At 36.5% G+C, this 26149-nt stretch overlaps 1 protein-coding gene across 1 annotated transcript in view; it reads left to right on the top strand.

Moving 5' to 3' along the window:
* The window catches only part of EYS (EGF-like photoreceptor maintenance factor), a 331694-nt gene that overhangs the window by 106477 nt on the left and 199068 nt on the right, over nt 1-26149 (top strand). Inside the window, exon 5 of the mRNA XM_085056747.1 lies at nt 4963-5075. Within this exon, the coding sequence (XP_084912873.1) occupies nt 4963-5075 (113 nt within the window). The remainder of the gene's footprint in view (nt 1-4962; nt 5076-26149) is intronic.

The following is a 26149-nucleotide window of genomic DNA, read 5'->3' on the forward strand; positions in this document are numbered from 1 at the left end:
AGCTATACAAATTAACCAGACTAGCCTTGTCCACTTGTCTTGAACTACCACCAGACTTAAAATTAATAAGGTTTAATTTTTGTTAATTAATTTTTTTTTTTAAATTTAAGTCAGCAAGAGCAGAAGTGTTACCTTTTTTTGTCAAGGTTATGTCTGAGTCACTAATCTTGATTTTTAACAAAGCCTTGAAAACTTTTGGACTTGAAAAAAATACCCATCCCATGTGTAGCATATTGTCTTCAGTGCAGACAAGTTTCAGTGCTCAGTAAGTGAAATACAAAGGCAGAATAAGGTCCTGTTGGATTAAGCACATTCTTATTGCCCGGCTGCTAGTTTGGTAGTCTGTACCGTTCTATTTTGTGCTGTATGTAATTCAGTATCTAAGACAGGAAAATAGGTTGTAAAATGACATTTTTAAAGAACAAATTCCTCTTTAGGGGGAAGCTTCACCACCAGAACCCATGGAATTTAGATGTGGTTTTGTTTGGGTTTTTTAAATATTATTTTTGGTCTTCAGATTAGGTTTTCTTGTGAGTTTGACATTGAAGTTCAGTTGCAGTAGGCTTCAAGCAGGTTAAAACTGAGATGGTTAGCCAAATTTGTATGGCCAGTTTGAAGAGAATACAGAGGTGAGATTATGGCTTGCTCAATTTCAGAACTCATTGCGACTGTTTCATATAATTCTAATCACTAGCAGAAAACAAAACTGGAGTAAAGAAGCTGTTATCTAAATTGAGGGAATTTTTGAGCTACTAATTTCCAAACAGTTCACCATAGTTTTAGTAAATACAAGTTAAAATTTTATTAGAGTATTTAAAACTGTGCATGTGAGTTATTTTATTTAAGTTTGAAGTATTGCATTTGAAAAGTTTTTCAGTCTATTGAAGAGAGTTCTACTAATCAGACTCCAAAATCAGCCATATTTCAGGAATCTTTTTCAAGATGTAAATTTCAAGATGTGAAAGACTATTGAATCGTGTATTCTGGTACATTGTAATATCTATAGTGACAATTTTTAAGATATATTAAATTTATCTTGAGTGGGAAAAAAAGAGGAAAGATTGTGCTATGCTTTGTTTTCTTTCCATTTAATCATATTTTTTAAATAAATCCTCAGCTCATAAGCCAAAACCTCATTATATTATTTATGAATCTGTAGTGAAATGATGGCATATAAGTTTATTTCATTAGGAACTCATTCTAGGTTAATTCTAACAGCAGCTTAATTTGGGCTAGTCAGTAAGGGACGTTAATAAATTATTTGGCATATATGTGTGAACTTTTCCTACAAGGTAAGTATCTGTACTCATTTTTTGTCAAGTATAAAGGGCATTTAAAGAGCATGGTTACTATATGTCAAACATATCTGAATAGATTCTGAGTAGTGAATTTTATTAAACTAAATTTCTGGTGTTGCTCTGGCCCTGACATTTTCGGGCAATTTAAGTGTTACAGTTTGCCAGCATGTTAATGTATTTTTCTAAATGGAAGGGAATTCGACTGCATGTGAAGTCTACATTTTAATATTCTGCTAAACACAAAAAGTGTCTGTTCTCAAAAATAGTAGAATAAAAGCTGCTTACTTTTGATTTTATATATATCAATATCAATTGTTCTTATTCCTATATATCTCTAAAATATTAATTTTTTGTATAGAAAGCATAGCAGAACAAATGCAACTGTTTGACCAAAATGTTTATAGTGTAGTTATAATTAAAAAACAAAGAAATATTTTTTTAAAGATTGCTTTAGAAGAATGCATTACCTTCAATATATGCACGCTGGAGGCCAGCCAGTACTGAGGGGAAGGAAACCATGTTGTTAAAATATTCACTGTTTCAGTGCTTGGGGAAATATGCAGATAAATGTTGATTTCCAAACCAAGTAACTAATTTGCTCTTCAGTGTGAAAAGCATGGATCATAGACTGACATAGTGAATTTTCCCTATACCAGAGTCTTGAATGAACTTAACTTGACACAATTGCTGTCATAAAATCATGTTGTATTTGTCCTTTGAATTTACTGATTTCTTTTGTTTTCATTTTTGTTTGTTCATTTTTACAACCCCAAGAAAGAGGACTTTTGTTGAAAAATATGCATGGTATGACTGGGACAATCATAAGATTCTCAGGGAGAAAAAAGGAGCAGATCTTTAATGAGTTGATTTATACAGGTTATATTAAAACACTCTCCAGTTGTTCATTTTTGGGGGTGCAAATTTACAGGTCCCATGTAGTTTCCAACTCAGATTCCTGTAACCATTTCTGTCTGTGTTCATAATAAATTTGCAATAGATCCTGCATCCTGTTAAATTGAAAATTATTTTATTTACTGTTTATAAAAGACAGGGGAAAATAACAGGCATTTCTTATAAAAATTAAAATGTGAAGCTTAGTAGGGCAACGTATCTTCAAAGATTACCTGGTATATTTTGTTATGATGATGGCAGGAAAAGCAGACTGCTGAGTGTAACCCTTGGCAGTCCATCACACTTATTTCTGTGCCAGAGCAGCTGCCAAAGGAGTAAAAGAGTGTTCTGTTGTCTGTAATCCATGTCAATAACCTCTGCCCGCCCTTGTGGTGCATCAAATAATATTGTTTTCTTAATATCCAAAGTTAACTTGGAGGAGAGTGTTCGCATCCAGTTCTTGAATGAGAATTTTGTTTCAAGTTCCAGGAAGCTTCATTGTAAACCTCTGTGTTTGTTCCACAGAGAAACCATCTTCCCTTTGCCACACTTGAACTTTACTGGCTTTAAATGCCACCTTATAGACAGTTACATAACCTTCCACATTGTTGCAGTGTAATAATATATCTCTTAAAAGTCTTAACTTCCTGTAAGCCTTTGCTGCTAAGGAAATAAACAATAAACTGTTAGTGAACTTCTTTGAGCCCTCCCATGAGTTGGAAGGCCAGTTCATTCTGTTTATAGTGTATGGCATGGCATGGTGTGTTATGTTCCAGAGTGGGTGAGCAGTGCAGAGAAAAGCAATTCTCCATGCTTCAGCCGTGTTGTATTTGTGCAGCCTATCTCTCTGCTGAGAGGGAGACAGCTCTTCTTTCTCTTTAATATGATTGATTTTTGACTTGACCCCATTTAGACTTGTACTGTCCACAACATCCTATGGCAGAGATCCACAACTTAATTTTGAGTCCTATGAAAAGCAAACCCTCCACCTTGCTTTCATCTTCTCACTGATTAATGTCATTTCTTGTCTTTTTGATCCTGTATTTTGAGAAACTGTGAAAACTCTTTATTCATCTCCACACTACTCTGTTCTAACTCTCATTGACAGTGAGCTTTCCTATGTGAAGATTCCTGGTCTATACAGTCACTCTGTTTAGAAATTCTCATATGTATCATCATCCTTACATACCTTATAATTTTGCATATTGTGACATTTTTGCATATCGTGAAATCCTATTATCAGGATTTTGGTTTTGCTATCCTGAGTAATTCAGGAAACATTTAGTCATTTAAATACATTGAAGACCACAGACCCCAATGCAGATTTGCAGAGAAAATTTCTAGAGGCTCTCAATATTGAGAACCCTCTCAATTCATTCACAGTTTTTCTGCTTCTATTTTAACCATTCTCTTAATTTATTGAAGGCCTTCCTTGTTATCCCAGGGTGACTGAGTTACTTTAGAATCTTTTAGCACAGAAGTGTGTTAAAATTCTTTGGAAATCCAAGGCTGTGTGTCAAGACATCCTTTTTCATATAGTCAACGTTCCTTCTGTGAGTTAAAATTTCCCTTTTTAGAAGTCATCTCAACTATTCCCCCATATATTACGTTCATTTACATATCTGTCAATTCTGTTCTTCAGTGTAATTCCTAATCATTTGTCTTGAATGGAATTGGGACTTACTGATCTGTAGTTTGAGGTGTGTCCTTGCATGCCCTAATCTTTTCTTAGTTTTCGAAATCATAAAAAGCAAAAAACTCAAACACTCCTCCCCTCCTCCCAAAAATCCATATCTACATTCCCATAGTTTGGATGCCATTTTAAGTGATGACCACAGTAATTTCCCATAGGAATCCCAGGCAAGCACTATTTGATTTTTCTCCTTTTTTCCACTGTTAACTTTTTAGCTTTTTTAGAAAACATTTTCCAGTAGTAATTCAATTTGAGACAGATCTCTGATGTACCCCAACTAGAAAGGTGTTCTGTCATGGGAACATCCCAGTACTACCCTTCATTAAATTTTGATTTGGTGAGTCATCTACATTTCCTGCTAGAGACTTGTCTCTTTGAACATTCCCTTTATATTTAGATGGTCTATTAGCCCTGAAGCCTTTCTGGCAGGCTTAATGCTCCTGTTGGGTTTTAAAAAGCATTTAATGCTTGCCATTATGCTTTCAGCAAACCATTCCTCAAGATATTTTTATTTTTCATTCTACGAGTATCTAAACCTGACTTCATGTTCAGTGTTAGAAATGGGTCCTTGGCAGTGCATAACAATTTACTGTTCTCTGTGTTTTCAGTGCCCCTGCAGTGATTTCCCATTTTTAGCAGGTCCTTAGGCATCTTTGAAACATGATTAATGGTACTAGAAATCTTTTGAGCAGGGAAGTAGTAAACTTACAAATTTCAAAGATTCCCTGTTTACCATTCCCCATGACCTGTATTTCTCCATTAAAAAAAAAAAAAAAAATACCTGATTAAAGTTAGAGCAACAGACTTTTTACTGCTCTTTAACCATACCTGTTTTGCTGTCTGCATGTCCCAAACCCTTTTTAAGTTTATTTTTAAGTCAGTACTGCCAGTCTTGCTGTGATTTTTTTTTCATATTCATTTTTTTCAGTGAAGCTTCATTAGAGAAAAAATGGAGACCAGGAGGGTTTTTCAGGAGTAGATATAATTATGCTACAAATATTTTCATAAAAACGTCATTACTTTTAAAATTGATCACAATGACAACAGACAAAAGAACTGTGTGCTTTTTTTTCTTTGTAGATTTCCAGACCTGTCTACAATTTCACTGGCTGTATAAAAGTCGTAGAAATCAATAATGTGGGACCTTTCAGCTTCTCTAATGCTGTGGGAAGAAGTAATGTTGACAACTGCAGGTAAACTGCCCTCTATGCCTTTACAAATCAGAAGAAATTGTTTATGCTGATTTTGCTTTCTTCCTTACATAGGGTGACCATTTAAAATAATTTCAACAGTGGTTTGAAAAAAAAAATACAAAACCCTAGAGAGAAAGATATCTTTCTTTCTTTCTTTCATTTAGAGTGAATGCTGAAACAGTGTACTAAGAAAGATGATTTGCCAAAAAAAATATAGGAATGAGTGTGGCTAGCACAGACCTTTCCCATGGGAACTTTTTCTCTCTTCTTTCTGTGTTTTGTAAATAAAGTTTGGATGTTATTAAAAACAGTTTCTCAGATGTGGACAGTTCAGGCCTGGCCAGTCAGGCCTAGGGGGAGGCTTCGAACTGACCAATCCGGGTGACCTTTGAAAAGTCTATATAAGATGGAATTAAATAATAAATCTTCTTCTGGATGCCATCTTTTGAACCTGGGTCTTCCTACTCTGCTAGCCGCTCAACAGCAACAAATGAGAAGTGGGGAGATGTGCTGGTTGTGTTTTACTCATGATTTTGGGACTCCCATTAATCTTGTTACAAATATGGATGACTTGGTGCTGCATTTACTATAGAAGAGATTGTGAAAAACACTGGAAAGCATTGTTTCTGAATACTTAAAAAAAACCAGTTAATTTCAGTTTTGTATATTCACATTGCTGTTGGTCATGCATTGATTGAAATAAAAGGCTATACAGGGGCAGTGATGTATATTAGGATTCTACTCTGGAATATAATAAGTTTGAGCATGGAAAAGTGGAAAGCAGAAGAAAACAGAGGTGAAGTGCATTTGTAGATTATGAAGCCTTCCAGAACAGAGTGTCATTTCAGTCATAGGATGTACATGTCCTAGATTCCTGGAGAACATTATATATGGCTTTTTACATATGGCTTTTTTTCCCCTAAAATTTACAGAATAGGTAAAGTAATGCTCATGCACCTGCTTAAAGAGTGTCTTAGTAAGCTAATGGTAACCTGCTGGATCATAAATTAAAGATCCATGAGATCTCAACTCGGCACTCACGTCCACCACTAAGCCCTTAATGAACCTATACACGTTCCACTCAAAATTATGAAAGGAATGTAAACCCATTATCTAAGGAACTACCTGCCCCAAGTCCTAGGCATCTAAGGTTTTGCCAGCAAAACTTACTCTGAACACAAAGTTCAGTTTGTTACCCCTGCACAGACCTGCCACCATTTTTATTTAGAACAGCAGCTCTTTGTCATCTGCTTATCCAAACTTGATGAAGAAATTAATCTTTGCACCCTTTAAATTTCCCAGAACTTGTTGTTTGTAGCATGTTCTTTAAGTGCACTTAAAAAATGGTTGTGGATCTAAGTCTTTCACAAAATAGAAAGCCCTGGCCTCTGTTGGGAGAAACCCCAGATAAGAAAGAAGCAATGCCTCCTCTCTTGTCTCTCTGCACAGTTTCAGTTTTTCCTAGTCAGAACTGTGGTGTCCTTCAAAGTGAGTTCCACGTACTCCTGTCTGTGAAACTACACCTCTGTGCAAAAACTGAATTTCGTAAGGTTGAAAGAAAGTGAGGAAGCTACTTCATGTCTTTCATTCAGGTATTAACTTAGGTGGGAAAAATCTTGACTTCAAGGGTTATTTATATATTAGAAATTAAGTAATCATGGTGAAAAAAGATCATAAACCAACTCTGGTGTCTCCTCTGGTTACTAGATTAGGAAATTGTTCTCCATTTTGCATATGCATTGGAGCTTTGATGTCCCACATCCTAGGCAAGAAGTAGTTCTGGTTTTTCAACTACTAGATAAAAAGTGGGATAACTTAAAAATCAAGACTATTACCATGTCTTCTACTGTCTTTCACCCTCCTTAATAATACTTTCACTGATACAAGTGCTTACATCCTTGAGCTTTTTGAAACCAGTCTTTTGTACAGTTTTTGCTATTGAACAGTTTATATAACCATTCCATTAAGTATCAATAGCGTTCAAGAAACAAAAATACCAGTGAGAACAGATTTGTCCAGTCTGCATATGTAACATAGAGAGAGTCAGACAGGAAAGAGGTGGCTTGTAAAAAATTATCTTTGTTTCTTTTAAATTTTTGTTAGTATACAATGCTATGTTATCTATTATATGATAATCTATAGAATTATATACCAAGATTTATTGCATTTTGTACTGATTCTAATACTTCCCTTCATAGTTAATTAGCATAAAAGTGTGGCTTATATGGTATAATATAGACATTAAAGATTGCTTTATTTGAATCAGAGCTCAGTGATTACAATCTAGGACTGTTTCTTGCAAGTACTTCGTGTGCATATGTTGCTGATTAGGTGAGTAAAATGACGTGATTGTATAGATGAACGATGGATATATTCTTGGACACAAAAGGATGTTAGAAGAATGTTTGGCCTTCTCAATCCTCTATGCCAAGCAAGATGTTCCTTGTACCTCCCTACTTCTTCAGAAAGCTGCAGATGAGCCTAACAGTGTCCAGCACCATGCAGTCTACACAGACCTGGCACCATCCTGGTCCAAATCACAGTTATTCCTGTCTGTGAAAAGCTGAATTTCAACAATGGAAATTGTTGTAATTAGTCTGTTGAAATTCAGAGTAATTTCAACAGATAATTTAAATTTTTCTGAATTTCCCTTGGTGGGGAGGGAAATATGTAGGAATGGACTGCATGGATGCCTGGAAAACATTCTCCTCACTCATTCCTGCCCTGTGACACATGAATTTCACAGCTGCTCACACCTGGCAGCTAACGTCATTGTTTCCTTTTCACTTTAGGTATAACCCACATTTATCTTGACATCATCAGTCTTTACATATAGTCTGCTTCCCTGAAAGCACCTAGGAAGCTCAGCTGTCATTCCGCTTTTGCAAGGCAGGCTTCTGGAGAAAATTAATTTGTTTTGAGAAGGAAGGAGAAAGTAATCTAAGAAAGTAGTTTAAATAGAGCAATAATGGATTATATATTACAAATATGAGTAGCTAGTGAATCCTAGAAAGTCTGGTGTACTTTATATTATATTTTCAGAATTCATATGGTTCTGTAAATGCATTATTGCTACAGTTGGAGCTGCCTAAGAGTAGCAGGGAACTCTACAGTGTGGCAGACAAAGCAATCCAGTTTCTTCCTGCAAAAGTATCCCTGTATTTGTCACTCAGTGGCACGAACCATTCCTTTTCTTACTGTGGCAGTTTTTCTGTAATTGACCTTCTACTTATCATCACTTATTTGTAGACTTCCAATCCTTTTGAATGCCCTGCTTTTGCATATTTAGCATACTGTAGTAGCATTCATTTACTCTGCAAGGTTTTGTCCTCCTTTGTGCCCCAGATGCATGGATTACTTCATTATTGTGGACATGGAGACACTTCTTGAAATGCATAGGCTTGTGAGTAAATTTTAAGCTTATGATTTTTTAATAGGTTTGATATTTACTCAAATGTGTTCCACCATGTTTTTAACTGGATCTATTTGAATTTTAAAATACCAAAAGGATGATCTAATATGTGCAAGGAATATAGAGAGCTTTCGAAAACATATTTTGGAGATAGTTCATTAACCTTTTCAAAAGTATTGACATCGCTACTTCAGGACAAGACAGTACTTTATATAGGATATTATATACTGCCTGTTCCTTATTTCAGAGATTTATATTACTGTTTAAAAAATGTTCAGAATTTGAAAATGTAAAAAATTGCACAATAACATTAGTTTCACTGATATACATATCTGACTATCTACTGTGTAAAATGCCCTAAATATACTAGGACAAGAATGCTTTTTGTTCCTTTAAAATTCATATTTTTCAATGCAAATATTGTACACTATAAGGGAGAGTGAAATATTTTAAGTGGGTAGAATTAAATTGGACATGGGGGCTACATGGAAATTACCTTTCATGTCATTTTGGAAGCAGATATTAAATTTTGCTTAAATTTAAGAAGATAATTGATACAGGCAGCACCAGGCAATTGGATAAGATTGGAGAGCAAAAAATTGCAACAATTCTTAACATTCTGAAAAAATGCAAGATTTCTGTGCAGGCTCAGAAGCACTGAGATTTCAGACATGAGGCTTTTATTCAGTTAATCTGTCCCAGATCCTTCTGCTAGTCACGTGCACCATTGTTTAAGCATGCAGTTCATAAGTACACTATTACATGATTATTACAAAGACAGAGAACAGGTAGGAGGAATGCACTGCACTGAGGGCTCATCAGAACTTCCTGCCATTAAATGTAACCAAGGTTAGGAAACAGGAAATGGCAGAATAATGGTATGGGCAGAGAAATGAGTTTGGCTCTCTGAGAGCAGACTGGCAGCCATAAAGTACTCTGGGCTATGCAGCTTTGGCTTTCAGGAAAGGCTGTAGTGGATCCATATCAATTAGTAAAGGTAAGCCTCCAACAGGTAGTTTTCTAGAATTATCCTAGACTGTAGTTATGTAAACCTTGTCAAAGTTTATTTTAAGATTCTCTTTAAACTATACCTGTCTCAGAATTATGAATATACAGGAAATTTTGAAAGAGATTATATAATGACAAATAGTAGTAGTAGTAGAATGGCAATTGAAAATAATGGATCTCTGATAGCATTTCTTGAGAAATTAAGTATCTCTTTTTTTTCCTTCTTCTGAAGCAAGTAAGATTCTTGTGTTGTGTTAATGCAATATAAAGCTTCCCTAAGTGTTTCAGAAAATTTTACTGGAATAGATTTGCAGGATAAATGGCTATCACTTCCAGATAGAGTTCAGATGACAGATATAAATGAAGCTTTGAGTCTCAGTATTAAAAGCTGGTGTTTACTGTAGTTCATTTCTGTTTTAGTGTCTGGGAGCTATGACTGCTATATATTGCTTTAAGAGTTTGCTGTAACAGTTTACTGCCCTTACTAAATTCAAAGGTTCCAAACACACAAACACACAAACACACACCCATATAAAATGTATACATGTATACCTGTACCGCTCCAAGCCCTATTTTTTTCATTTCCAAAAAAAAAAAGAATCCTAGCTAGGAAACAGAAAAATACTGTTTACTGTTTTCCTAACAGTCTTACTGATGGATGCAAATGTACAAAAGTGAATTGGACTCTCAGAGAGGAGCTAATAAGCTAAGTTCTTCATTACTGCCCATTGGAGATATTTTCAGTAGATTTTTTTGAGGGTTTTACTTTCCTATTAATTTATATTAAAATATGTTTTCCAGGCTGAAACTGAGCTTTATTTTAGTAAAAAACTCTGATTGCTATTTGCATTTTGGAAAGAGGCTCTTGAAAGTGCATTACCCAAGTTCCATTCCATCAAGAGGACTGATGGGTTTCCTAATATATGGCAATTTTCTCAGGAGCTATGCAATACATTTTGGAGAGCTCTACATGTTTTCAGCAAGTCCTCAGTTCCACTTTCCCCTCACTCATGCACTTTCCAACAAGCTCCAAATCCCCTTCCTCGTGTGTGAATACTCCCTTTTCCATTCTGCAGTTTTCTGTGATATTTTTACAAACATCCCCACAGAACCCAAGACCTTTGTCAAGTCAGTCTCATGTGCAATTTCTCAGCATTTTTCCATTGTGGAACTTTCTGGTTTTCGGTATTATATAAAACATCACAACTCAGAGCATCTGACACCAGGCATCTGAAGGTGTTTGACTTCTGTCTTTAGAATGAACTTCATACTTTAAAAAGGGGAAAGTTTATCTGCTGAAAGTTATTTTTCAGCCAGTTGCGAAAATCCTCCTGTTACCATTCCACTTTCCAAGGAAAGTGTTTATGCATACTGTATGTTAGAGTTCGTCCTAAGAGTCCATACACTACTCAGGTAGGCTTAAAGAATTTCTTCATTTGAATTCACCTGAACTGAAAAATTTAAAGTCAATTAAACATACAAGCTGGCTCAAAACCAAAAGAGCAATCAGAGAGTTCCAAGCTTAAGCTCTTCTGTCCACTTACATCTTAGTTTACAAATAAATGCAAGATCCTATTAAAATCACTCGGCATCTGTTATATGTGAGAGACTACCAGTTATACTCTTATATCCCAACATCAATTCTTACATTAGCTGTGTTGTATTTTCTCCTTAGCAGTTTAAAAATATGTGCTTAATTCTGAAACACAAGAAAAACTGCAATAAAGAATATACAGTGCCCATCAACACTGTAGAAGAAAATGATTGAATGAAGAATACTGACACTACTTAGTTTTATTTATTCAACAGGTTTTATGAGGTTTCTCTGGTTAACATGGAGATTGGACTAAATGTTCCTGAAATACAGAACTCGAAATAAATCTTCAGGAATATCATTCATTTCTATTCACCACATACATGATGCTTGGTATTATGTTAATAACATTTCTGTACAATTCTAACATAGAGAGTGATAACACGAATTTGGTCTTCTTTATGCATTTATGGTTTTACTTCTTTTCTCTCTCATCTATTGCTTTTGCTGGCTGATAACCTTGTCTGTGTGTTTGTAACTATCCCTTACTCCTTTTCCAGGCCCTAGGTTGCTTTCATATGCCTTTATCCTCTTTACTTGATTTGCCTTCTTGATATCTCTCATCTTTTAAATTTGTTTGCAATATTTTTTTTTCCTTTGTGAGTTTTGCAGTCCTGTGCAATTTTCTTTCTGCTCTCTGTGTGTACAAGAATTCTATTTTTCTGTTACCTTTTCTTCCTCTTCTGGTATTCCTGTTCAGATAATGACTTTTCAGTGAGAGACTTCAGTGTTTAAAAAAAAAAAGAAAGAAAGAAGTGACAGATGTAATCTTTCCTACTGTTGTAAATCTTAAAAATCACTGTAAAATGTTATACAAGCCCTTTATCTCAATCATTTGAAGTATTCTGTGAAAATTGTTTCTGATGGATATTAGATAAATCTGTGTGTCAAATATATGCAGGTGAGATAATCTGTGTTTTTAAACATTACATTTCTCTGCTTGTTTCTGGAAAAGATTGTCTCTCATCAGCATACCACAAAACTATTATTAATCTTCTTTGGGAAAACTCTCTCTTTCTAGATTAATAATAGTATTTGGTGATGTTTATTTTGACCTTATTTATCCCTGTGTAATTTTAGGCATATGCATTATATCAAGAGGAGATTGTTTCCTAATTCTGTCAGCAGAATTTAGTGGCAGTCACTGTCTGTTAGTTTGTGTCTGTAATGAATAATTGTAATGAGACTGTGATTTCTGCTGGAATTGCCAGGTACTCACATGGAAACAAATAAGAAAAGTCTTAAAGGATACCATGCATTTTTTCCTTTCATTTTTATTAAGGAGGCATTTGCAAGTATATATGCTAATGTATGCATACAATGCTTAAGTCTGAGACAGAGTATTACCAAAAATAAATAATATCTCAGTTAAATATTTTGGAAAACACTCTGAAACAGTTATGCAAAAAGGAAATAGTTTTATGAATAATACTCACAAGTCTTTTTTAATGAAATTGTCTTTCAACTACTGCTCATGTGTACTTCATTATTTTATAAGGTATTGAGTTCATGTGCTAAAAAAAAAAGGCTCCACAGCTGGAGTGCTTTTGCACTCAAGTCACACTTTTGGATCTATTTTTGTTCATTTATATAATATTTAATGTCTCCAGTTACTGGTGATTCTTACTCTAGACTACTAAATTTACCAATGAGATTTATAAAGCTTTTTCCACCTCAAATGCTTAACCTTTGCATATAAACTGATCCCTTCATGCATCACAGAATCACAGAGTCAGAGAAACACAGGATGGGTGAGACTGGGAGGGTCACTTTCAGCAGAACACTCATATTTTAGAACTGAATTTGTTCACAGTAATGCATCCAGCTCTGGGGTCCCCAACACAAGAAAGACATGAACCTATTGAAACAAATCCACAGAAGGCCACTAAGTTGACCAGAGGGCTGGAGCACCTCTTCTATGAAGACAGGTTGGGAGAGTTGGGGCTGCTCAGCCTGGAGAAGGAAAGGCTCTGGGGAGACCTTATAGAACCTTCCAGTGCCTCAAGGGCGCTTCCAAGAGGGCTGGAGAGGAACATTTTATGAGAGCATGTAGTGATAGGAAAAGAGGGAATGGCTTTAAACTGGAGAATACATTTAGATTAGGTGTTAGGAAAAATTTGTTTTCTGTGAGGGTGGTGAGACCATGGAACAGGTTGCCCAGAGAAACTGTGGATGCCCCATGCCTTGAATTTTTCAATGCCAGGATGAACAGGGCTTTGTGCTCTCTGGTCTAGCGGGAGGTGGCCTGGCCAATGTCAGTGCAGGGTTGGAACTTGTTGGTCTTTAAGATTCCTTCCAACCCAAATCCTTCTATGACTCTAACTACTTTGGAAAGGAGGACTATGTGTTAAAGACTTCTGTTACAGCAAGAGTTTTTATCTGCTGTGGCCTCTTTACATTGAGTGGTGGACTCAAAGCCCCACAAACTGATTGGTGTATGAAGTTGCTGCATCCATCTAAAGCACATTCATAAAGCATGGAAATAAGAGAGATTGCCTGTCAGATGCCCATTCAGTAGGTCACCACAAATTATTACATAGGAGATAAGAGAGTTAAGGATGTGACAGAGCTCAGTTGACCAGCATGGGGAAGTTCTGAGAGGCATTGCAGTCCAAAGGAACACAGTGAATTCTTCATACTTGCAGTTTCCTCACTGTCAGGACTGATCACAGTTAGAAGGCTGCTGAGATAGTTTAAAAGCCTTATTATACTCTTTCAGCCTTTCTTACTTGTAGATTATATGGGTATTTAATGGTTGGAAAGGTATAGGATTTCAGCTGTATATTTTTAGCTCCAGCCAATGAGAAGTTTTACATCAAAGATCGTAGTTCCAGGAATACTACAAGTTGGGTTGTTCTAACTTACCAACAGTGTTCATTTTCTTTCGCCAAATTGCTCTGAACATTTATAGCTCCCTGGAGATTCTGTCAGCCAAATAAGCACTGTTTGTACTTGAGCATTATTTGAAATTAGCTTTTGAAATTTAAAAGCATAAAAAAGCACTAGAAAATATATTTTAAAGATTTATGATACTCTTTTTTTCATTAATTAATTTAACTTTTTCATTTTACATTTCAGCACAGCTTTGCCCAAAAACAAAATAATATTATTACAATGAAAATAAAAGGTGCTTCATATAAATAAAAAGAAAAAAGAAGTTGAGAACATACCAATTTTCCTGTAAAACTTAAGCAGATTCACAGAATAGAAGTTAAATTTAAAGGCATTTTTCAAAGTGCTTAAAATTTTACTACATATGTTTTTCACGGCATTAATAATATCATGTGTGATAGCCATTGAAATACTCTGTGGAAACTTTACCTTAATTCTTAAGAAAAATTGTCTTAGTGACACAATACATCAAATGGTATGGTTCAGTAGCTTCCTGAAATAATCCTTTGGGCTTCTAGCCAGATGGGTATGTGAATAATAAAATCGTTTCCCTCTACTCTCATAGAATAGAAAAAATAATCTCAATTTTTTTCTATGTAGAACTTGGTTTTAAAGATGGGTGCATGAATAGCTTGAAAAAATTTTGCTGTAGGAATATTTCCATATGTATTTACTCTTACATCTGTTATGAGCAGTGGTTAAAAAAAAGCTAAGTATATAAGATGAGGAGTTGTCTAAAAACAATCAGATGTTAAAAGATATTATCTTGCATGCTTTCTCTATTGAACTACAGTCACACTTAACTTTAGTGATAGCATTTGCTGTCATTCCAATTACAGAAACCTGGAAATAGAGAAGAAATGTTTTGTTATATACTCCGAAATAATTAAACTTTGGAGCAGGTTTCCATGACTTCCAAGTTCTGTGCAGAAAGTGCCTTGTAATGGAGCTGTAGTTGCTCCTGCTATTATACCAGACTGCATTGTGAAGAGAGGCATATTAGAGAGAATAAGGAAGAATGAAAGTCACACTGAAAGAAATAATTTGCCTACTGGAAACTTGAATTGGTAAAATACTTTTTCCTTGACTTTTGAATTTTATACAGAAGTAATAAGAAATCTTCAGAGTTGCCTTCAACTGCTAACAGCCAGAATGTGAAGAGAAAAGTTTGGAAGTTCAGTTTTATTCTATTTGACAGCTTTCTGCTGGTATCCGTTCTCTGTCCTTCACTGTCTCAGTGAATTGACCACAGAAGTCATGACTTATAAAGTCTTTGTGGGTTTGTAAAAATCTCATTTAACAAAAGTAAAAGTGAAACAACCAACATCATAAAGCCTTTTGTCATTTTGTAGAAAATAAAATCCATTACAAATAATATTCCACTTTTTAAAAAATATTTTGCATATTTTCTACAATTAAAATAATTGTTTGAGCTTCTCTTTGGCAGAGGGCTTTTTATAACAACACTTTGTTTCAAATCTGAACATCATCAGGAATCAAAATTTTAAAAACAGGGGTTTTTATAAAGATGTTCCTTATATTCTGGAGATCAAAAGTATGTTCTTAACAAAGTTATGTATTGTGAACCTATAAATAAAATTTTGATACATTAATATGCAATTAACTTTAAAAAGGCATTCAAATAAAATAAAGCTCAAACATTGCAGTTTTAAACATTGCATTGAAAAACCTTTAATTGAAAAACCTGAAAAAAGGCAATAGTAGTAACTTTTTTGAAACTAACTTTGTACAAATCTTCATATTTGAGTTACTTTAAACAGGTCAAACTACACAGGGAGAACAATATCCTGAAGAGTTACTTGTAGTTCATTAGACAAGCATCTCAATGTAAGCTTCTGGAGCAAAAATTATAAATGTGATTTCTGTGTGTCTGAACAAGAAAGGAGGAAGACAATTTCATTTCTATGTACACTATTGATTGTGATATCGGTTGTACTGTATTTCATTGTGTCCTGGTGTGCAATGCAGCAGAACCTAAAACCATAAAAGATATAAAACCATAAAGATATGATTCAAAAATCCTCAAAGAAGTTGCTGATGGTTTTTACAAAAAGGTAAGCATAAAGATGCTTTAGTAATTCAGTGTATCAGCTTTTTCGCTGCAGTGCAGCTGTGGGGATTATTGTGTATACCAAGGTGGCACATATGTTTAATTAGGAGAAGCACATGATGCAGAATAGGTTTCTTTAGCTCAGCAGAGACCAACGTGTTAGAACCAGTGGCTGAAAGATATAACCAGAAGGTCTACAATGGTAATAACTCCCCAAAATAGTTGGAGTGTAAATTAATTGCAATTGGAACAAACTATCAATTGAAGTGGTGGCTTCTTCATGTGATGCTATGTTAAAATTATACTTCATGTCTTTCTAGAAATGGTTCTCTAGGCAGCCATAACTTAGCACAGTTGTAAATACAGGAAATACTAAGACCTGAGATGAACAGAAGAGATGGAATTCTGATGTAACCTGCATTTAAAAAAAAAGGGAAGTGATTATGTGCAGAAAGGAATTAAAGAATAAATAAGCAGTAAAGAATAAATGCAAAACACAAGATGCAGACATGGTTTCATATCTGCTGTCTGTTGCTGAGTCATAAATTGTCTTACATTCTTATTATCAGGAAATCTCTGCATCTTAGATGCCATCACCTGGCTCCTATAATACAAAATATTAAATAAATGGAAATAATAGGTAATTATTTCTTTAAAAATATTATTATTTCTTACTGTAATACATTCTTACTTAAATCACTTGGTGAATCAGGTAGTATGTGTATTGGCTGATTAATATATGAGGAAGTTGTTATCTACAGTGAATAAATGGGCTTCTCTGGAGAGCTGCTAAGCAGAATTTTATTTTCTGCAGAGGATAGGGATTGTTTGTTTAAGGTTGTAATATTAAGTAATCCAAGACTAGAAAGATATATCACCCTTCAAAGGACCTTGCTTGTAAAGTTAAGAAAATAGTCTTATCCCTACAACCACTTGATTGCAGCAGAAAAACAAATATATTGACAATTAAAAGAAACATGAATTTCCCTCCAAAATTCATATAAATATTTTAAAATTACCTTATTTCTCAATACCTTAATTGATTATAAATAGTTTATATGTTTTTTTTCTGAATCTGTAACCTGCAGGACTGTTAAATGATATACTGTCTGACTCTTCTCTGCAGTACTCTAGATAAACAGTGCATCAGTGCCCCCTGCAGGCTTGAAACACTAGTATAACAGTCAAAAAAAACCCCAACGCTATTGATCTTTGTTGAAATAACTCTTCAGAAAAAGAACACCTTTAAATCCTGTTGTATCCTTTCCTTTTTTTCTCCTTCCTTCTTTAAAAGTGAAATTGCAGCTCTTGGGTAAAGAAAAAATTCTTCAGAAATGTAACCTAAATTTCAAGACAGACCTTGATATATTTGTGAGACTAAAAAGTCCTTTTTTTTTTAACCTTCAAATGCACTGGCATGTGAAAAGCAGAAGCAGATGCATAAGCAATTCAGAATATATGTGTAAACTTTAAAATGAATAATTATAAAAAAGAAATTCTGACTCTCAGAAGACTAATTTTGTAGTATGTAGAATGTTCAGAGTATAGAGAAATGCTGCTTCATATGTGCTAAACTGTAGGTATTCATGCATTTTCACTTATATTTTTTAAAATTTGCTCCAAATTACACATATAATATGAAGATAAGTCTGTGGGCTCTTTCGTCTCATTCAGCTCCTAATCACATATTTCCAAAAATCATTGCCAAATTTCTAGACTCAGTATTGGTTATGGGTATACAGATTTCTTTTGAAACTCTGAAGTTTCAATGAAGAAATGGTTGGCAATAGTAGAAATCTAAAGTAATATATCTATGTGTGGGGAGAAGGAAGGTTTTTAGTTCATAAAACCATGAGCTGTTAAAATTGCCGACAGTACCAAAAAGAGGACATGAACATAAACAATAATAATTCTAAAAAAACACCTGTCTCTATTCTGTGCATGAATTTGTTGAGATATATGTGTGTCAGACCAATTTTCTGAAGCCAGGTTTTCCCATTTCCCTCTCTATACCCATGCTAAAATTAAGAGGTGGATGGGAGAAGGTGCTGCACTGCTAGAACCCATATAGGGTCCTACTTGACAAAAGTGTGACTTGGCATTCCTTAACTGACAAAAAAGTCCTTATTGAAATAGCAAGATATAATCTGAAATTTTTACATCTGTGAGGGTGAAGACTGGAGACTACATGGCATTAGTCAATTGAAAATGCATTAATTTCTTAGAACTAACTGTCTAACATACTTCACTGATGTTATAAAATTGAGTAAGTATTGTATGGAAATGATAGGAAATTATTAAATCTCTTCTGGGCACTATAGACACAAATGTGACATCAGTCACTGGCTTCCAGAATTCATCAATTATAAAATCCATTTCATAAACCAGAAGATATAAAGTATTCTTGACTGAATTAAAGTGTATGAAAGAAAGTCACCAGCATTCAGAACTCTTAAGTGGTGAGATAGTTCTGGTTGCAAGTGAGATTAGTTCTATTTACAATAAATAACTTTTCCCCCTCAGAATAAATTTCTAATATAAACAAAGTAGGGTCTAATTTGGGAATATGACCATGCAACCTTTGACAGGTTCTCATCAAATTTGATTAATTGAATAAAATTACTGGGTTTTACTTAAAAAGGTGTATTTGTTCCTCCAAAGCCCCAGTAAGCCCTTTGCAAATGCCAATGCACAATCTACTTGCCATGGTGGGTTTTATGTTTATAATTTAAATCTATAGATTAGGTATTGTAAGTCTTGATTACTAAATAAGTTGTCTAAATTTTTCACAAGGAAACAAAGTTTTTTTAAGTAAGAAAGTAAGCAAAACATATCTTACACATCCATCTTACAATTTTTAACCTCCTGACTGCATTCATAAAGTTTTTTTGTCGATATTATGATGAGCATTTGGCTGACATTTTTAAATCTGACCTGTTTTGATATACTGACCCTCTAAAATCACTGATATCAATGCTTTAAATATAGCTGCCTGTCATGATTTAAAGTTACTCAAGAAAGAATGTCTGACAAAATATGGTTCAGTTTGAAGGCAACAATGAGAATGCCACTTAGACACTCTCAAGTCTAGGGGCCAGATGGGATTCACCCAAGGGCACTGAGAAAGCTGGCAGAAGAGCTCACCAAGCTGCTGTCCATCATTTATCATTGGTTTTGGTTAAATGTGGAGGTCCTCGATGACTGAAGGCTGGCTAATGTGATCCCCATTTACAAGAAGGGCTGGAAGGAGGATCTGGGGAGCTAGAGCCCTGTCAGCCTGACCTTGGTGCCAGGGAAGGTTATGGAACACATTATCTTGAGTGCCACTGTGCAGCATGTCCACAACAATGAGAGTATCAGGCCCAGCTATATGGGTTTAGGAAAAGCAGCTCCTTCTTGACCAAACTTTTACAGACCAGGTGGCCCACCCAGTGGATGGTGGAGGGGCTGTGGATGTTGCCCACCTGGACTTCATTAAAGCCTTTGGTACTGTCTCCCACAGCATTCTCCTGGAGAAGTTGGCAGCCCATCACTTGGACAGGTGCAATCTTCACTGGGTTAAGAACTGTTTGGATGGCTAGGTCCATAGAGTGGTTCTGAAAGGAGCCACAGCCACCTGGGAGCTGTTCACTGGTGGGGTTCCCCAGGGCTTGGTATCGGGACCAGTCCTGCTTAATATCTTTTTTGATGAACTGGATGAGGAAATCGAGTGCACCCTCAGTCAGTTTGCAGATGATACCAAGCTGGGTGGGAGTGCTGATCTGCTGGAAGGTAGGAAGACTCTGCAGAGGGATGTGGACAGGGTGGGTCCATGCACTGAGGCCAATTGTGAGGTTCAACAAGGCCAAAAGCCAGCTCCTGCACATGGGTCACAACAACCCCATGCAGAGCTAAGGACTGGGGGCAGAGTGGCTGGAAAGCTGCCCAGCAGAAAAGGACCTGGCAGTGCTGGTCAACAATAGGCTGAACATGAGCCAGAAAGTTCCCAGGTGGCCGAAAAGGCCAATGGCATCCTGGCCTATATCAGCAACAGTGTGGCCAGCAGGACCAGGGCAGTGATTGTCCCTCTGTACTCGGCACTGGTGAGGTCAGATCTTGAGTTCTGGACTTGTCAATGCCAGAAAGACACTGAGGGGCTGGATTGTGTCCAACGATGGGCAATGAAGCTGGGGCAGAGTCTAGAGAGTAAATTATAGGAAGAGCAGCTGAGGGAGCTGGGGTTGTTTAGCCTGGAGAAAAGAAGGCTCAGGGAAGACCTTATCACTTTCTACACCTTGTTGGTAGCCAGGTGGAGATTGGCTTCTTCTCCCAGGTAACCAGTGACAAAAACAGAAGAAATGGCCCCAAGCTGCACCAGGGGATGTTCAGGTTGGACATAAGGAAGAATTTCTTCACTGAGAGTTGTCAGGCATTGGAACAGGCTGCCGAGGGATGTGGTGGACTCCCCATCCCTGGAAGTGTTTGAGAAATGACTGGACATGGCACTTTCTGCTATTGTTTAGTTGATGTGGTGGTATTTGGTCAAAAGTTGGAGTCAATGGTCTTGGGTTTTTTTCCCAACCATATAATTATTCTGTGATTCTATGATTCTATTTTTATTGGGGAAAATGGGTGCTGGGTCTTCTTTACAGAAAAGTGAGAGCTGAAAAATAGGAGTTCCTGAAAAGATGTAGTCTTGGACTAAAGAAGAGGGCCAGAAAAGAAGAAGGTAAACATCCTGTCTGGAAGAAAGGTCCTGGAAGTGGCGCAGGCTACTGAAGACAAGACCTGTGCATGGAGATGAATACCAGGGGATGCACAGGGACCGTGGCTGGTAACAATCAAGACCAATTACTACAAACAGCAGCTCAGTGTGAGTCAACACGACTTTCCACTAGAGCTCCCCAGACCTGCATCAACCTCCCTGCTGGAAGGGAAGGTGGAAACCTAGTGAACATAACAGGGCATGGAGGGATTGAGGGCAAGTGGGAGTGCATGAGATATACAAGCAGGGTAACAGCCCTAATCTCATCAGTTCTTCAGTAAATCCCAATACCCAGTTCAACTATGGGCTGTTGTTTACTTTCTCATCTGTGTCATGCACTTTATTGATTATAAAAGCATTTTTACCTCCCAGATAAAAATTTCATAAGGCAAATTATTTTAGCTTCTTATCTCCTACCTTGTAAAATTCTATTTAGGATGTTTCCAGTACTGTATTTTTTCATTCTCTCAGTTAACATTACGGGGATTTTTTGACCTGTCATATTTACAATGCTCTTTCTTATGCACTCAATGAGAATGCAGTAATATTTTAATTAAATATCAAATTACTGATGAATAAATGATGTTTGTGTTTATGCATGTCAGCCATTCTCCAGCATTAAGATATAATTAGAAATTAAGTCTGGAAGACTAGATGATATATAACAGTACTCTGCATTCTTAACTCTTTCTGTACTAATAATTTTTACATACCTGTCTCATCTTGCTTTCAGTACAGCTTTTATGGTAATTTCTGTAGTGTGTAATACAGAATGGCTTTTTTTATTCCTGTTTCTCTCCAGTAACACAGTCTTTGAATAGCAAAATGCTTTCTATCCAGGAATCTTAATTAATATTTGGAAAGTGTCATGGTTTACTCCCATCTGGGAACTAACCCCAATTCAGCCACTTGCTCAGTCCTCCCTGGTGGGATGGGGGAGAGAATCAGAAGGTATAAGTAAGAAAACTTGTGGGTGGAGATAAAGATATTTTAATAGGTAAAGATAAAGCCATGGACAAGCAAAGCACAACAAGTAATTCATTCACTGCAACAGCGTAAACTCTCGAGCTGCCCTCCCCCTGCTGCAGGGGAGGACTGCTCAGGAGCTTGGACACGCAGAGAGGGCTCTCCGTAGCCGCGAGCTGTGGGGCTGTCCCGACGCGGTCCTCAAAGAAGTGTCGCAATTTGAGAAAGGCAGGTGTTCCATTCCAGGTTTCCATGGTGATTTTATTTAGGATAACAGGGGAGGGGTTGGGGAACTGTGGAGGGGAGAGGGGAGATGGGGAAGGGTGTGGGATCCATCGAGGCCAAAATGAAAGAGAGCTTGTTCCAGGTCCCGCTGGGGCTTTTATCCGTGGGGTTAGGAGGCGGTCCTGACTCACATCATCCAGTCAGGAGGGGTCAAGGGGGAGGGTCAGGGGAGGGAAAAACGCGTTACGACAACTCACCACCTCCCACAGGCAGATGACTGCTCAGCCATCTCCAGGAAAACACTGCTCCATCACTTGCAACATTGACTTGGGAAGACAAATGCCATCACTCCAAATGTCCCCCCTTCCTTCTTCTTCCCACAGCTTTATATGCTGATCATGACACGATGGGGTGTCCCTTTGGTCAGCTGGGATCAGCTGTGGGCCCTTCCAATTCCTTGTACACTCCCAGCCTGCTCACTGGTGGGGGTGGGGTGGGAAGCAGAAAAAGCCTGGACTCTGAACAAACACTGCGTGGCAGTAACCAAAAAATCTCTGTATTACCAACACTGTTCACAGTACAAATCCAAAACATAGACTCACAAGTGCTACTGTAACTCCATCCCAATCAAAACCACCAATATAGATCTCCTCTACTTCTATTAAGTAGGTAAGAACTATTTTCAGCATATTGGGAAACTAATCCTTAAATAAATATGGAAATCCGTAAAAATTATTTAAATGTCTAAACTATTCTTACGTGAGACATCTAAAAGCAAAGTATATACTCTCAAAACTGCACTTTGTCTGTAATGTAATCAGGGCACATTGAATTTCCAGCCTGCCATTCATTTCTGGAAGCATCTTAATTCTCTTAAGAGTCCTCCTCACACTTAGAATCTGAGAATGCCTCTATTTTATAAGTGTATCTCAGAGAGAACAATATCTCCTAAATATTCCCAGAAGAAATTGAGATGAGACTGTAAAAGACATGCCCAGTGTTGGTACATCCCTACTTTCTCTTTTTATTCTTCAGATCAGTGGTAAGGGCCCTCTTCTGGTTTATCAGATTCTTGACTTTAGATCTGTCCTTAGCTTGGAGAAGTTATAAAGTCTGCTTCCAGGAGTGCTGTAAGAACTCCCCAGGCCAGTCCCTTTGTTCTGTCCTGCATGGAATAAGCATTGACAGGGTTGAATGGAGAAAGGAAAAATGTTCACATATGATTTGCCATCCCCTGGGCTAGACTATTTGCCTGAGTAAAAATTTGTATTTTTCCACTGTATCAATTATTTTTTAAATAGATCTCCTGAAGCATTTCAGGGTTTTTTTCTTGTCAAAGAAAGGCACTACCCATCTGGAGAATAGTCACTGTGGGCAAAGACTGAAGTTTGGTTACTATAGCCCCGAAAATTACAATGCAGAACTCTTGCCTGAGTGAATTATTGTTTAGGAAATCAATGGCATGTTCAGGATCCAGATGTGCTTTTTCTATATCCCTCACAGACATATTGTGCAATAATTTTGCACAGGTAGATCATGCATTTTGGAATCTAAATTACAGACACCATCCATGAGGTGGAAGAATATCTTTACCCCTTGAACTTAGACAGAATCTTTGGTAAACAGTAGTGATTCCATTCTGGAATTGTGATTTCTGAGATAGTTGTCATAACATCTCTGTTACAGGAGCTCAATTTATCCAGTCCAATTTACTCAACCATTTAGGACTGGAACAGAATAGTTATATTCTAATTTTGCAGAACCTTTTCAGAAGGACAAGTACAGTGTCATGTTAAAAAAACAAAATGACATTTTTCTTCTGCTGAAAGAATCTTCAAGGAGAGAAGGAAAGAATTTATTCTCTTTCAAAACCACTAGTTTCAAGAAACAAAAGTAGTTTCAGAAATCAACAAAAAGATGCAGTATTCAGGCCTTTCAAGTGCTCTTTTTCTGAACAGCAGCTAAGATGAAACTGGTAAAGGGTTTTCCAACTGTGATTATTGACTAAATGCAAAAGAGAAAGCTGAAGTTTAGACAGATTTGAGATTTGTTAAAACTTCAGAAAGTATAAGATTTACTCATTGGTCCACTCAGTGCTCAGTAGTTTGACTGCTTTTCCTTTTCTTCTCTTTTTTTCTCTTTTTTTTTTTTTTTTTTTTTGAGTTTAATGTTTGGATCATTGGTACATCTAATGTTTCACACCTCAGATCAGTGAACAACTGAAAGATTTAATGCTCCCTTATTTCTTCAAGCAAGACAAGAAAAAGATGACTGGGTTTGGTACAGGAATTCAGCTCTTTAATTTTAGCAAAATCATTGTTTTAACAATTGTCCTAAACTTAGGTAGGGACTGAGGATGTTTTTCAAGTACCATATGAGAAACACTTACTTTAATGTCTTGTTTAGAAAGGTTTTTGCTATTAAACTTTCAACATAAAGTATTGTTGCCACAATAACTTATTTATCCATTGCAAAATTCATGGAATGTATGTACTTTAAAGGAAACAGAACAGGAATGTGTCTCTTACATGTGTTTCTTTTTCCTCTTTCCACTTTCATCTGTCCATAAATGACATTTCTTCCCATATCTAGCACTGCTATGCGTCCTGGAGTTTAAAATTTTTCTTTGTATTTGTAAACAGAGCTTTCATAAACTTTATTCTATCCGTTAATTTCATTCTCACATCCTTGGCTGCATTATATATTGAATATGTTATTTGCATTGCTAAGAGTTTGCACCATTAAATGAGATTCTGTGTGTGCAAAAGCAGATGCAAATAATGATGTTATTCCTGCTGCAAATTTTTTTAATGGAAAGCTGCAACTACAGTATCACTGAGTTCTGCTACCAAACGTTGTGGCTCATAGGAGGGGGAAGCTAGGTTCACAGTCTGGAACATACACTGAAAATTTAATTTTTTAAGAGATATGCCTGAGCATATATCATCTCTATTCAGAAAACTGACCCCCAACTCTTCCAAATAAAATTATAATTGTGATGGCTGAGGAAATCGGATTCACATATGAACTGCAGAATATAAATAATCCATATCTGGTAAGCTCTTGAATTGTTTTCACAATTACTGTGTTGAGTGATGTAAATGGTGTCTCCAGGAGGGTAAGTGCACAGATATACTGCTCTGTGGATTCATTGAAATCAGTGAGATGCCATTTGAAGTGCTCTGCTTGACATGGTTGTGAACAGTGGAATAAACAGCCTGCAAAAGGCTTTACTAATTCTTGCCAAATTACATGCAAGGTATTAGGTATTTATTCCTGTTTAAACCAACATTTCCATGAAGTGCAGTTGTTTTCAGTTTCATAAGCTTTGAAATTATATTATACCATGGGTGCTAATGCTCTTGAAAAATCTTTCTTTTGGCTCCAAATTCTGAAACATTCACTTAAAGTAAAATTCTGTCACAACTCAAGAAAAATGGCAGATGCACACTTTTACACCGAAGAAAACTACAAATAAAAGCAGTTGCTTCCCAGCACAAACTACTTTATTGACAAGATAAAAATAAAAACTTCCTTATCACACTCATATCAGATAAGGCTAAATCCATTACTCCAGTTATAAAATGTTAAGTGTGTAAGTACCAGAAGATATAGGCAGTGGAGATGTTATCATATCGCTGGGACTCCCGTGCCATTGCCTGTCTCATCAACCTGCTTCATGGGAAATGTCAGAGTGCTTCTGTAGACACATCTGCCATCAGCCTGATAATGAATAACTTGGGGGACAAGTCTGCTCTCTGTGCAGGTCTCAGTTTGAAGTCCATTATACAGATAGATCACCCTGGGGAAAAAAAAAAAAAAAGGCTTTCTTATATTTAGGTGGAATTTCTTGCATTTCAGTTTTTGTCCATTGCCATATGTCCACCAGCAAGAAGCATCTGCTTCCATCATTTCCCCAGTCCTCCCTCCTCAGGTATTTATACAATTTGACCAGATTCCCCAGAGGCTTCCTTTTTCCAGGTTGAACAACTCCCATGGGCATGGTCAGTGCCCCAGTGCAGGGGCTAAACTGGCAGCACAGAACTTAGCTCCTGTCGAGGCTGAGCCCCTCACTGCCAGGCCAATGCACAGCTGGGCATCCCAGAGGTTTTGTTACATTTTTAAGCTGCAGTGCCTGTAACTCAACACACTAATAGTTTCA

The sequence above is a fragment of the Lichenostomus cassidix genome, chromosome 3 (genome assembly GCF_008360975.1).
Source record: "Lichenostomus cassidix isolate B80296 chromosome 3, HeHo_3.0, whole genome shotgun sequence".
Lineage (NCBI taxonomy): Eukaryota > Metazoa > Chordata > Aves > Passeriformes > Meliphagidae > Lichenostomus > Lichenostomus cassidix.